Genomic DNA, 13,960 nt, shown 5'->3' on the forward strand with positions numbered 1-13,960 from the left:
AACAATCCAACAGTGTCCCTCCCTATCTAAGACCATGATGGCAGAACCTTTCTTCCTCCATGCAGTGCTCCTGTTCCCACACAACAGGTGTGGTCAGGGCAAACCTTTCCTCTGTGGTCACTCAAAACCAGTTCTGGGGGCAGCTGCTCTCCCGCTGAAACTGGTGCCTGACTTACTATTGGGATAAAAGATAGTGACAGGCCCAGGTGTTAGATACATCTGCCTATGACAGGGTAGAACTCTGCAGGTAATTATGTTCCGGGGTACTACCCAAATGGCCATCCTGTCAGAGGAACAGAACAAAGACAACGCTTTTGGCACAGCTCTGGGAGCAAATTCACATAATCTCCTAAGTGGGCTATTTAGCTCCTTGGTGACAGTTGGAAGCGCATGCAAAACGGCTTCTAGCAGCTTTGGGCAGGTTAAAGGTAACTTTTTAAAAGTACCTTTGTAAAACCTTTTAGTGCAAATCTGACTTTACCTAGGAATTGGATGATTTTGCTGCAAATACTCCGAAAAGTCCAAAAATGAACTTTGTAGCTGGCTCCTTAGCAGAGATAACTTTATTGACTTTAACATATTACAGTGCTTTCCTACCTATGGAACAGCTAACTCTGCTGCATTGAAAATAGCTTTTAGGGGCTTTTCACTGCAAGGACATGTCTAACAAAGGGTTTTCATGCCCTGCCCTTAAATACCATACACCTTGCCTTACTGATGTTACGGCCTACTCATGGATAACTTATTAATATTTAAAAGCAGGGATTAGGCCCGTCAAAATAACCCCTTTTGAAAGGTCGAATTTGCAGGTTAAAGCTACACAGCCAGGTTACTGGTGGCAGACCTGCAGTCTAGTTTCGCACTGTCACTCTGGAGGTGACACAATTTGTGCTGCAGTCCACTAGTGGCATTTAACTTACATACCCTGGGTACAATTTGTACTACATACTAGAGTTAAAAGTAAGCTAAATATGCCAGTCAGTAGTATAGCCAATTTTGAACTATATTTAGGAGTGAGAGTGTATGCACTGGGCCCAATTAACAGAGTCTGGGTTCACAGAGTTAAAAAAAAAAAAAAAAAAAAAAAAAAAAGGAACAACAGCGTCATTCCACAAAATGAGGGTGATCATGCAAAAAGAGGTACTTGTGAGAACAGTAAGCAGTTTGTGATGACGTCTGCAAACATGCATAATGGCAGGCATTAGGAGGAAGCTGCCTCTGTGGTGCCAGTCTCTCTCCTACACAGTTTCTTTCTCACTGTAAAAGACCTAATGTGCCTATTTACATTCTTACCCTCTCAGCTCATCCAACCCTCAGTTTGTTAGAATTAATTGCAAACAATCATGGCTGTGCTATGTTCTCACCTTAGGTTGACATAAGAGACAATAACGTCCATTATGAACTATGGGACACTTTCAGAGTAATATAGAAATCGGTGCAACCTTTAATATTTCAATGTAGCTATTTATATACATATAGAAAAACACACATATGTATGCACATGCAGTATGCTGTAGATCACAAGCAGAATGCTTTCTCGCGGACCAGTTATTTATAGAAAACAATTTGTACAGCATCCTCAAGCATATATTTTAAGGTAATTGTACCTTTAGGTGAAGATTGCTTGTCTATACAGTATTCTAATTTCCTTGTCACTAGAACTGCTTGTGCTAAGCTTACTTCTAGCTGCAATATGTGTACTTCACGGTCACATGAAACAGCTCCTGTGATTATTTCACACAAGAAATACTGTGCTTACAGCATATCTAAAAGCAAATTCCTAAATATTCCACTTTGTATTTGTATCAGCATTCTGCTGCTGTAAAATCCTCCTTGTCAGTGGTGCAGCGAATGGGACCTGCCTGTTTTTAAGCAACGTACCATGTACAGCTCAGACCTGCAATGGCACCTGGTAAAGGCTCCTTCTTATTCACATATATATCTTGCGCCTACCTGCAACCACTCAACAACGATAGAGAGTATAACCGTGCATAGACGTTGCAGCAAAAGTCACACCACAGACCACGAGCGATATTAAACTCGTGAAGCAGAAGAAGCTTTGCATGTACAAGAAGATAAGAATTCATGACGACTGTATTTAAAAACACAAAGACGCACCCGGAATTCCACATTCTTTGCAATGGTTAACTCTATAAAAAAAAAATATACAAACCTGTACCTCAACAGGAAGTGCATACACTGCTTTATTTTTTAATAAAAACGTGCCGGTGCCCAAAGCCCTCCTCTTAAACACGCGGCTGCTGCAATTAAATGTGGGAAAATGACATACTGAAGCAGCGTAATCCTGAAGCCATCTCGGGCCTCTTCAATCCGTATAAAGCCACGCCCTGCCCCTTCAGATCACTCTTGCAGCTTTCTACTTTTTCCCTTTGTGACTCTTTTTCGTTTCCCCCTTCTTCCGTCTTTCCCATATGTCTCTTTTGCTCGCAGCAAATGCTGGAGTCAGAAGAATAAGCCCCGCCCCCCCCCCCAAAAAAAATAAGTGCCAGTGCTCAGCACCGGAAACAGCAAGCACAAATTAAGCACTGAGAGAATAGTTTTTTCTATCTCCTAAACTAGAATTACATTTGCTACGTTGTCTTCGTGCAAAAGTATACAGACAGAAATGCAAACCAGATTTTTTTCTTGACCCCGATTTTCAATGAACGAAGGTTCACAACACAAGCTACTAGTAATTAATAAAACCGATTTGAAGAGTTTAGGTTTGTGATTCTATAAAGTTCAACACCTGTCACTAATGCTTGTCCTTCACTTTGTTTTCTTAGGTTCCTTTACTGTTTTCGGTTACATCTTCAAAATTAATCTAATACTAGTTTCAAATCGTGACCAGTATTTTTGCGACCTGTGTTGAATTTTGTGAACTGACCTACGCACTAATAGGTTGGTTTGTAAATTCCAAATCAAAGTAAATAGCAGTTCAGCCAACCCAATTACTATTCAGTAGGGAGGTTGCAAATTACTGCCCACTGAATCAACGCAATCGAATGGATGGTGTGGCCTGCAAGGGACTGTAGACCATCATATCTGTGACTGCACTTAAATCAAGGTTTTTCTTTTTTTAATGGAACCCACTTTCTTTAAAAGTAAATGGCAGCTTTAAATGAAACAAACTTTTCTTTTTAAAACGTTTTAAGGAGAGTCGACAGTGGACCAGTGGTCTATTGGTGACTCTCATTCAAACTTTTAAGAGTCTGTAAAATTTTACCAACTCTTAAAAAGAGAAAATACATAGGAAAATCCTTTTTGTGACCAAACTCCAATTCAGAGTGGTTGCTACCGTAAACAAAAATGTTGGTTTACATTTCTTGGTTTAAAAATATAATTGCGTTTATCAATAACAAAAATGCTGTTTGAAATTTAAATGGCAGGTTTTAATTGACAGAAAACAGTACATTGAATCTAAAATATATGTAAAATAAGTTATTTAAAAAGTTCTACAGCATTCAGCAAATACCTAATTGAAACCATAATTGCTTAGTTATAGTCTGCTTTTAAAATAAAATAAAAAAAACGTTTGAGTGAACAAAACAAAATCTTTGCAAGTTTTCTGTGTCTCCAAAAGGTACAATGATAAAGCTCAAAGTCATGCTGGTCTCATAACTAATATTGACTGACAGTTATTTATCGTTGCTTGAATATAACAATTCAGATTATACCTGGTCAATTAGCAAATTGCAAAACTCCTGCAGAAGAACTATAATCCGTGCAGGAATGCTATAAAACTTGGAGTGGCTCCAGATCAGGCAGATGGTGTGAAACAAAGGGGGAATTAAAATATGGGTCCGTGGGAATTCGGTCTCCCGGAGGAACTCAATATGTTGTCTCAGTGGTCTCAGGTGCAGCTCAACATCCCTGGCTTCGACAAGCGCTTTAAGAAAAACAATAAGAAAAAAGACATGTAATTTTCAAATGTGGATAACTGGAGATTTCCTTACCTATTGCTAAATCTGTACAGGGTCTCGGTTTTGAGATATACTAATGAATACAGTTTAATCTATAATCATCTAAAAACAAAGACATCAGACAGCTTGAGCAACGCGCGCCCTATTATTCTCTTCCTCACAAACACAGGTGCACTGCAACTGGGGCTTTTCTAAACGTGTCGAGAGAGAGAAGACGGCTACCCAGTTGTTTGGGAAATGTCTGCCACTGGTTGGCTACAGGCTGTCACTTAACTACCACAATAAAAAAAACGAGTTCAGCTTTCGTTTCACCAGTTTACATCCTCAGACACACGAGGGTTGACTAGAACATTTTTAGATAGTGTGACCGTCTATGGAAATTGAGGTAAATGTATTACTTACCACTTTATTGTAAACTAAACAGTGTTTAATTGGTTACAAAAAAATAAGTGTTCAAAGCTCTTCTCAGAAGCCCTCGGTCTGGCGCTTTTCAATGTTACCAAGGAGAGCAGTGTTGAATTCACCATAATCCTCTTTCAGACGCCCCTTGCCACACACTTGCAGCTTCCTGCTTTCTCCCTTAGTCACTTTTTTCTTTCACCTTTGTGTTTTTGTTTCTTTCTTGCTCACAGTAAATATTTGATGACAAAACATAAGTGCTGGTCCCAAATCATGCTTGGCAGTGCCTCACTGGCAAATACTGGGAATGTTTTTCCACGGAGTGGTTCTGAGTGACTTCAAATAGACAACAAGGGTAAAGCTCGAATTGTCTATAATGCTATTTAGAACCTCAAGATGAACATTTCTGTAATTTACTTTTTACCCATCTATAATTTTATGTTATATATGGCCTCAGCTTTCAGTGGAGAAATGGGAAAGCCATACATAAAATGGCCCGTTACCTTTCCCTGTCCGTTGACGAAAAAAAATATAAAAATATCTTACCTGCCATTCTTGACCAACCAAATCAACTTCCCTGCCTCCCCTCACCCCCCGCAGCTGTGCTTTCTGCTTTCAGTTAAAGCACAGAAGCAGAAAGACAGTAATGTACTGACTTCCCCAGTTCTAGATCATGCAAATGAATCACGCCACAAGGGAGATGCAGAAAACATTACTTTATTCTTCACCATACACTCACTAACTGTTCAGTACATCATACTTTCCGTTAGCCACACCCTAACACCTCCCCGCACATTACGTACTTGCCATTCAGAGACTGCCCAGAACCATGAGGATTCTAGGGTGCATAACATCAATATGCTACATGTGCTGCTTTGTTAAATAAAAAGGTGGCAAACATCACCAAAAGCACATTTCCTTAATTAGTTAGCAACATGCTCTCATTTGTCTGCCAACTCATGTGATCCGAGATGATTGAGATTCACCCTGATCAGGGAATGGCGACATAGACTCAGGCGCTTGAAGCGGACCTGCTGGAAGGGTTGCCTCTTGTATGGTTCCAGGACTCAACAAGTGTTCTAGTAGGTGTTTAAATTGTGACGTGTCCCAAGTGATGGATTGTCCAAGATGATATGCAACAGCTGTCCTTTACTCGCCACAAACCTGTAATGGATCAGTGGCAAAAAGGTGTCCATGTTCTGCTTGTGTTTTCGCTTTACCAATAACCAGTGTCTGTTGTCAAAACTGTCTCTAGGGCATGGCAACCCTGATCTCTATATGTTTTGATTATTCTTTTCCAAGCTACCTCAGTGTCTTGGATCTTGTCAGTATCAAGAGATCAATCCATGGGCCATTGAAGTAGATTTGTTCAGACAGCTTCTACAAATAGCAAGGTGGCTGGACTCTCACAGGTTGTGGAGTGAGTAGTTGATCAATAGGCCCAGAGGTCCTTACACATGGCTTGGTTCAGATCAATTCCCTTCATGGACTCTCGTTGAATGACCCTCTTGAGTGCCCAAATATCACTCACCTACACTATCGGCTTGGGGCAAGAGCGGTGTACTCTTTTGGTGTTTGACATTAAGTTGGATGAGAAATTCTTTGAACTATTTGCTGCTGTTAAAGGGCAGACCATTATCAAATGTGAGGATTTCAGGTATGGCCCACATTGCAAGGATGTAATCAAGCCATTCCATGAATTTGTGATGGCCTTCCACCAAAGGAAAATGTGAATATTCCTCTATGACTACCATCAGATGGTGTCCACTTCCTAAAAGTCCAAAAAAGTCATCTGTAACTCTTTCCCAAGCATTTGCAAGAAGATCAGACATTGTCAGTGGGTGCTGCGTCACCTTGGGGGTGAAACAATAGCCAATATGGCATGCCTGCAGCTCCTTCTTGAATCGCATACCTAGCCAGGAGAACCCCACTAAATTACCTAATGTTCTTTTGGTGGCTACAATACCACTGTGTCTTTCATGGGCCAGCTTGATGACCAACTGTCTTATTCTTCCAGCTATAACAATTCTTGAGCCTCTTAGTATTATGCTTTTTTGGGTGACTGCTAACTCACCCTGTACATTTGTGAACTTTTGGAATTCTACATCATCAGCAAAGGGCAGGGTATGTTCATGCCTTTATCTGCTTTGGTGGCAGCAATTATTTGTCCCACAGACAAAGCCATTGGTGTGCTGGATTTCACAATAAAGTTGAGATATGCTTCAGCTGTCTTGGATGTTGAACTGTGATGATGCAGCTGCACCTGTGAAAAGTAATCTGCTGTTTTTTTATCCTTCCCTGGTTTGTACACAATCTCAATCGCTTTCTTGTAGTCTTAAATTCCACCACTTGATGCAAGGAAGCATCTTAGCCTTTGGGTCTCTAAACATTGTATGCAACGCCTGGTGATGACAGTGAATTATTTTCCATTGAGGAATACATGGAAATGTTTGCAGGCCAATACCACAGCCAGACTGTCTCTCCAGCTCAGAGTAAGCATTTTCTGTATCAGATAGGCATCAACTGGCATAGACCACTATGTGTCTCTGAGCATTTAGACTGTCATTGTGTTAAGCAAGAATTTCGCTTAGCCCTACAGGGCTCACCTCAACTGTTATTTTAGAATGTAACTTGGGGTCAAAGTAGGCCACTTCCATTGTATTCTCAATCGCATGTTTAATACCTTTGAAACTGAGCACATTCCGGAGACCACTTGAATGGTACATTTCACTTTGTCAAGTCTCTAAAAGGAGCACTCACAGTAGCAAAATTGGGAATGTATCTTGAGCAATAACTGGTGAGCCCTAGAAAGGATTGCAGCAAGGTAACATCTTGGGGAAGTGGAAGACCTTGTCTTGGTCTGGAGTCATTCTCTCTTCAGAGAATATGTGCACAAAAAATGAGAGTTTTATGAAGCTCACACTTTGCGGCATGCAGAGCAAGACCCTCATCAGCAACTAGCTGACACACTTGGATAAGTGCTTTTTCATGTTCTTTTTGTGCTCTCCCACAATACAGTATGTCATCACAGTAATTGAAAGCATGTGTAACAGGTTGGATCACTCGGTGAAAAACATCCTAAAATATTTCAGCAGCTGAGGATATCTGAACATACCAACATGAGTTGAAAAGGTAGTGAAGTACCTGCAGTTCTCTTCCATCTTGAGTTAATGGTATCCTTTATTCAGGTCGAGGTGGGAAAACACTTTGGCTATGTTCAATTGCATGATCATGACTGCTATATACGGACCAGGTGTTTTTCCCTCTCAATGGCTTTGTTTGCATGTCGCATATCAATGCAAATGTGCACCGCTCTACTACTGTTCTTTTTTGGAACTACTACTATATACTTTACAGATTCCCTTGTAAAACATGAATGATAGCTCTCACCGATGTCTCTGTGTCACATTGTCACTAAGAATGACCCTTGGGTCTTCAATTGCTCAGAAGCAGCCCAGATAAATCCTTCATTCCTGATGGAGTGGTGTGAGGCACAGGGGATAAGCTGTTAAACATTTCTACTTTCATGATGTTAATCAACGCACTACTGTCTATGATGAAAGTTATTGGATGATCGCTCACTTTTGACTTGGGACAGTGTTCAAATGATGTCTTTCTGTTTGGTGAGCTTTCTTTGAACTGTGATCTCTACAGGTAGCCAACCCCACAGGTACACACTGTCATTTGCTTGACCTTTGTACAATGAGCTTAATGACAATTGATTTTGCTTGGTTTCTACTTCTTGTAGCTCATGTTGCTTTTCGTTTTAGGGGGATGGCATGAATGCTTTTGGAATGTTTTTGTGGCCATTTTCCCTTGCCGTCATGATGCCCTTGAGTTCTCTTTGGCTCAGCACAGAGTTATGAAAAGGTTCTCTTCCCCACACCCTTTGCAAACCTGTCCTACACCTAGACATTAACCTTCATGGGGAAACGAAAACCCACATCGGAAGCGTACTTTTGTTCTCTTTGATGACGTCAACTTATGTGTATTTTATTTATGCTTTTGGCTGCTTTTTATGGTCAATGCCGATTCAGGGTGTGATGTTACTGCTTCTGTGTCAGCAGCTTGTTGATCTGCTCAATCTTCTGCTCTTTCAGCAATCAGCATATTCTCTAAACTATGTGTTTCTCATAGCATGCCCCTTTCAAATGAATCTGAAAGGCAGCCATCAATGATTCTAAGAAGTATGGCTTCTTCATCAGTGAAGTCGCAGAACTTGTAATGTTTAATGAGTGCATCAAATCTTTCAACAAACTCATCCATTGATTCATCAACCTGTTGTTGCACTTGGTTGAAGTTATACCTTTCATAGTTGATGTTAGAAATGGGTTTCTGGTTAGCTAGGGTATGCACCCAAGCCAGGCAGAACCCGCCAATCTAGGTAGGATAATTAAGTTACACACCAATGATACCTGTGTTCACCCTCTGGTAGCTTAGCACAGAGCAGGCAGGCTTACTTTCAGGCATCCGTGCAATACATCCACACAGCAGCACAATGAATACACCACAAAAGAAACTCCACATGGGCTCATATAAACATATACATTGCATATTGCAAATAAAACAAGACCAAAATGATAAGAATTATAAATACTGTGTACCCAATGCAATTATTCAATAATGCTCGTTATTCTGGACAATGCAGGACAAAAATGACATACATCAGGGAATACTCAGGGCATGTAGTGCATCAGAAAAGCACATCAATAGCAGTAGGTTAACATAGGCACAGGAACACCTGCACTCCTACTAGCAGGGTTACAGTAGTCATTATGGCCTGACTGAAAGAGTGCATTAGCCAAAAAGAGTAGGGCGCTTGAGCACTTGTGCACCTACTAAACATGATACAGTATTTTCCAGTTCTTGTGAATGGGGCAAGTTTCCAGCAGTAGAACCATGCGACACCTGGGAAGCCTCAGTCGAGGTCTCACCCTGTAATGCCACAATTAACCAAGGCACATCACCCACAATAACAAGAGAAAGGGTCTCTTACTCTCAATGTGTCCGAACGCAGCACAAAACACAGTACCTTTACAAAAACTGGGTCGCATCAAAGGAGTGCAGGACTGCCTTGTCTCCTCTGCAGCCACCGACATGTCGACAGCATCAGGAGCCTTACTCTCTGCATCCTGCTCACCCATGCTCCAATAAATTGATATATTAGTCATGATTTGTCCTAGATGGCTTTTCTGATGTCAATCAAATATGTGGCACCCACATGGAGGTGACCTCTATGTATTTGTATTATGACCAGGAGCGAGGTTACTCCCTCTTTCTGTTCTGGTTTGATTAGGCTGTGCTGATTTTTCCTGTACTTAAGGGGTACACCACCAGTTGCTTCTAACCTTAGGAAGTATTGCAGAGCTGGGCCTCTGGGCAACCATAACTATAAATGGAGAACCATTGGTTTTTGAGGATTTGGTTGATACATCTGATTTGAATTACCGGCTTAGTGCCCCGTTGGTAAGTTGATATTTTTGTTGTCATACATGACTTCCGATGGAGGTTGTTCTTTTTGGGGTCACGCATTTCTGTGTGATTTGCAGATACACATTTGGGCCTGCGTTGTATTCATATCAGCATATAATGGCCTTTTATGTTTTCTTTCTCCTAGGTGCTTCCTGCAACACTTACCTTGATGTTAACCCGTTTGTAACTCATGTACTGCTAGGTTTGAAATGCCTACTATGAACTTAATGTGTATTGTTACAAAAAATATCTGAGAGGATTTATGACAACTCAAATTTTGGGTGTTGTGCTGGAAAACCATGACATTTTACAGCCACATGATTTTTGAGTGCATTTATTTGTAAATGTCACTGGTGCACTTTCAGTTCACTTATTCACTTTTCTCTGCAATGTCACTTCATAGGAGCACCATTGTTTTTGAGCCACTATTTTTTTACTGTTTTTAATGATCTTTTGATGATCCAATTGGTGTTGGTACATTGATTTAATACATTACTTGATTTACTTTAGACTTAAAAACAGTTCTCTATCATATCCAGTTAAAGTAAGATTATATCTTTTCATTGCAGTGGAAATTTAGGCTTATACTTCCCCAGTACAGACCAAATATTTTTGCCAGCCAGTGAGTGGAGAGTTAAATGAAAAGATATCACAATTCCTGTTAAGGCCCTCGCTGTTCTCTCAATATTTTCTCAAACTGGGGAGGGGCACTGGTCAGGCCAGGCAAGTGCTGGATCCTCAGTAGACTCTTAATCATGTGATGCTGCCAGCACCTGGTCAGCCATGCACTGACTTCCCCAAGCAGAAATTAGGGGGAATAGTTAGCACTCACTACGCGCTGCTGCCAAGTACTTAGAGTGGCTAAGTCATAAACAGCGCTCACCATGCACTGACTTTAGTCCACAGCCCCATGCCAGACTCCTCAGTTGGTCAGTACCACAGCAGGGGCAGACAGGTGGAATCTTTAATCGCTCTGGGATTCAGTGACCAGGGCAAGCCAACAAGTCCCTTCGTGTAGACTGGCAAAAAAGGTGAGGAGCATGCAGGCCAGCACATAGAGTTAATTGAGCAGAATGGTAGTCTCTCCAGAAGCCTAGCAGAACACAGGTCAGTACACAAAGCAAGTAGTCCAAACAGTGGTTCCTCCTGGAAGCACAACAGTCCTCCGGCAATGTGCAGCATGTAGAGCCAGCAGCGTCTGGTTACGAGTCCCAAGCAGTTTCTAAAAACATGGTGTCAGTGATCTAGTACTTATGCTCCAAAATGCTTTTGATTTAGGGGTTGACTCAAAGGAGCCCTTAGAAGTGGACAACAATCCTTTCAGCACAGCCCTGGCTCCAGATGATCAGTAGAGGCTAAATCAGCCATTTGTGTGACGGCAGGACACAACCTTTTGACATGTATGTACGAACCACCTCTCCCTTTGCCAGCCCAGGTAAACTATTAGTTTGCAAATGAATGCAGATTTATCCCCTGCCACACCCACTGCTTCCTTAGTTGTGGCTATCTGGAGAGAATAAACAAAGTGTAGCTGTCACCCCGCCCTAGATGTGTATTGGAGACAGGTTGCAAAGCACAGGAACTATAAGCACAAAGACATTTCTACTTTCTAAAAGTGGCATTTCTGAAATAGTGATGTAAAATCCAACTACACCAGTAAGTAGGATTTATCACTATTATTCTAAACGTACCAAACATGGCAATGCTACTCCTTTCTGACCAGTAAGTATCACTTTAAATGGAATTCCCAATGCTAACCTATGAGAGGGCACGGCATCACAGTAGTGTAAAACAAAATAGGCTATCTATCACCACAAAGACATGCAACATATAAAGACACATCCTACACTTTACTTACACAGCACCCTACCTATAGGGCTACCTAGGGCCTACTGTAGGAGTGACCTATGTGTAATAAAAGTGGAGGTTTAAGGCTTGGCAAATAGTTTTAAATGGCAAGTCGAAGTGTCAGTGAACTTCACACAAAGGCACTGCAGTGTTAGGCCTGAGACAGGTTTGAAAGGATACTTCTGAGGATGGCACAATCAGTGCTGCAGCTCCCTTTGTAGCATTTAATTACAGGCCGCCAGTATATGGTATACTACTTTACAAGGACCTTACAAGTAAATCACATATGCCAAACAGGTGTAAACCAATAACTCTTTGTTTAGAGGAGAGAACACATACACTTTAGGACTAGTTAGCAGTGGTAATATGCCTAGGTCCTAAAACCGTCAAAAGGAAGGTCAGAAAAACAAACAAGAGAAGGAAAGCAAAATGTTTTGGCTAACCCTGCAAAAAGGTCAAGGACCAACACAACCACACCTCCATCCTAAAGCCAGGGTAGACTAATTAATACCTTGATGGTCTCACCTGTTTAGGGTGATAGACCATGGACCCTGGCCTGCTATTGCAGAGGCACATGCTAGTTCCATGCCTCTCTGACCCAGTTGGATCCCTTTTTCTATTCTCCCAGTGTCCACTAAGCTAAAGCATGGGGAATCCTTCTCCACATCTTTGGACTTCATCTGTGAAGCTCCTAACCTTAATTTGCTCACATATGCATCCCAGAAGGCAGACAGTACCACCATGGCCAACAAAGGGATCTGTCCCATTTCACCAGTTGGTTCTGACCTTTGTCCCCACATAAGGAAAAATCTCTACACAATGACAGCAACCAACAGAGGCCACTGAAAGCTGTCAGTGTCCAGACCCATGCCTCAAACCATCCAGGGGTCTCTCTCCTTCTGTAGCTTCTCAGAGTGGGGGTCAGTAACCCCTGGTACATCGCATCCTTTCTCTACTCCACTCCAACCAGTTCATGGGTGGTATCCTCAAACTGGTCCTCCAGCCCAAGGTCTGAACCCACAGGCTGGATAGGAGTCAGGGGTGAGTTCTTCCTCCCCGTGCCCCTCCTTCTGGGATTCCATACCCTCCTTTTGGGAGTGGTACCCCCCCAGAATACAGAACTGTCAGGGTACTTGTGGCAGCCTTTCCCCTAAGTTCTCCCACAAGTTCAGGGGTTCTATCCTGCAACTGGTCTTCCTATCTAGGGTCTGCGCCCATAGGTCAAACATGTACCCTGAGAGCCAGAACTTCCAGGTGACTACCACTCCCCCCCAAAGGAAACGCATTCTACATGTGTTGTGCAAGAGTCTGCCTGGTACAGGTCTCCCAAACCTCTGTCCCTGGGTCAAGGCATGGACCCCCTCCAGACCAGAAGTGACCTCACTGAGGTCAGTCTTAGGGTGGTGTGATCCCAGAATAGGCAACCTCTGACCCACTTGTTCTTCTACTGGGGACAGTCTCCCCCTCTTATCCCTCCATCAGGACTTCTTTACTCTCCTCTGTGGAGTGGTACTGCCAGACCCAGAAATGGTTGGATGCTTGTGTCAGCTGCCCCCTGCAAAGTTCTCCTTATACTTGTGGGTCCCCATCAGTGGATGGTCTCCTGGTACAGACAAAACTCTACTCCTGTGGCCCCCATGGGGCACTACCCAGGTACTGGCACTTGGCACAGGACTTTGCCCATGCTCACCTCTCCTCCTACTTTGAGGAGGGAGATTGGCCCCTCTACCCACCCACTACACTACACTGGGACCTGTTGGGCAGAACCTGAGCCACTCCCTTTAGGATCACTCCCAAATGTCTTTCCAGACCCCCTGGTACTGACCCAAAGATCTTTCTCCTTTGAAAGTTCCCTGGGGACAGAGAACTTAGACTCCAACAAGAACTGTAAAGGAACAATGGAACATGTGTTCCCTGGCAATCAGATTGAACAGCCCTTCAAAATTGTTTCTGTGGTACCCTTCACCCAACAATCCAATACTTTGCAAACAGTCTCCACAAATTCCTCCCAATACTATTGAGACAGTTTCTGGCTGCCCCTGAACAGCAACCTAAACTCTTCAGGTGTGAATCCATACTTCATTATTAGGGCTTCTTTCATGGGGATGTACCTCTACCTCTCACGCCCTTCTAGGTCCGGTAGGGGAAACCCTCCTATCACCAGGAATGCTCGGGGGAATGCAGGAAGGTTTGGGGGAAGCAGAACTCATACAGGGGAGGACTCTGTGCATTGACGATGGAGGTGGGATCAGAAGAGTAATGTGCAACATGAGCAACTGCTTTGGAGTCGAAGTGGGTCTGGGAAGGAGAGAAATAGA

At 42.6% G+C, this 13,960-nt stretch overlaps 1 protein-coding gene across 1 annotated transcript in view; it reads right to left on the minus strand.

The window, feature by feature from the left end:
• The window catches only part of DNAH11 (dynein axonemal heavy chain 11), a 2,866,633-nt gene that overhangs the window by 2,419,672 nt on the left and 433,001 nt on the right, over positions 1-13,960 (minus strand). The window contains exon 6 of the mRNA XM_069211469.1: positions 3,678-3,889. Within this exon, the coding sequence (XP_069067570.1) occupies positions 3,678-3,889 (212 nt within the window). The remainder of the gene's footprint in view (positions 1-3,677; positions 3,890-13,960) is intronic.

This window comes from Pleurodeles waltl, chromosome 10 (assembly GCF_031143425.1).
Source record: "Pleurodeles waltl isolate 20211129_DDA chromosome 10, aPleWal1.hap1.20221129, whole genome shotgun sequence".
Lineage (NCBI taxonomy): Eukaryota > Metazoa > Chordata > Amphibia > Caudata > Salamandridae > Pleurodeles > Pleurodeles waltl.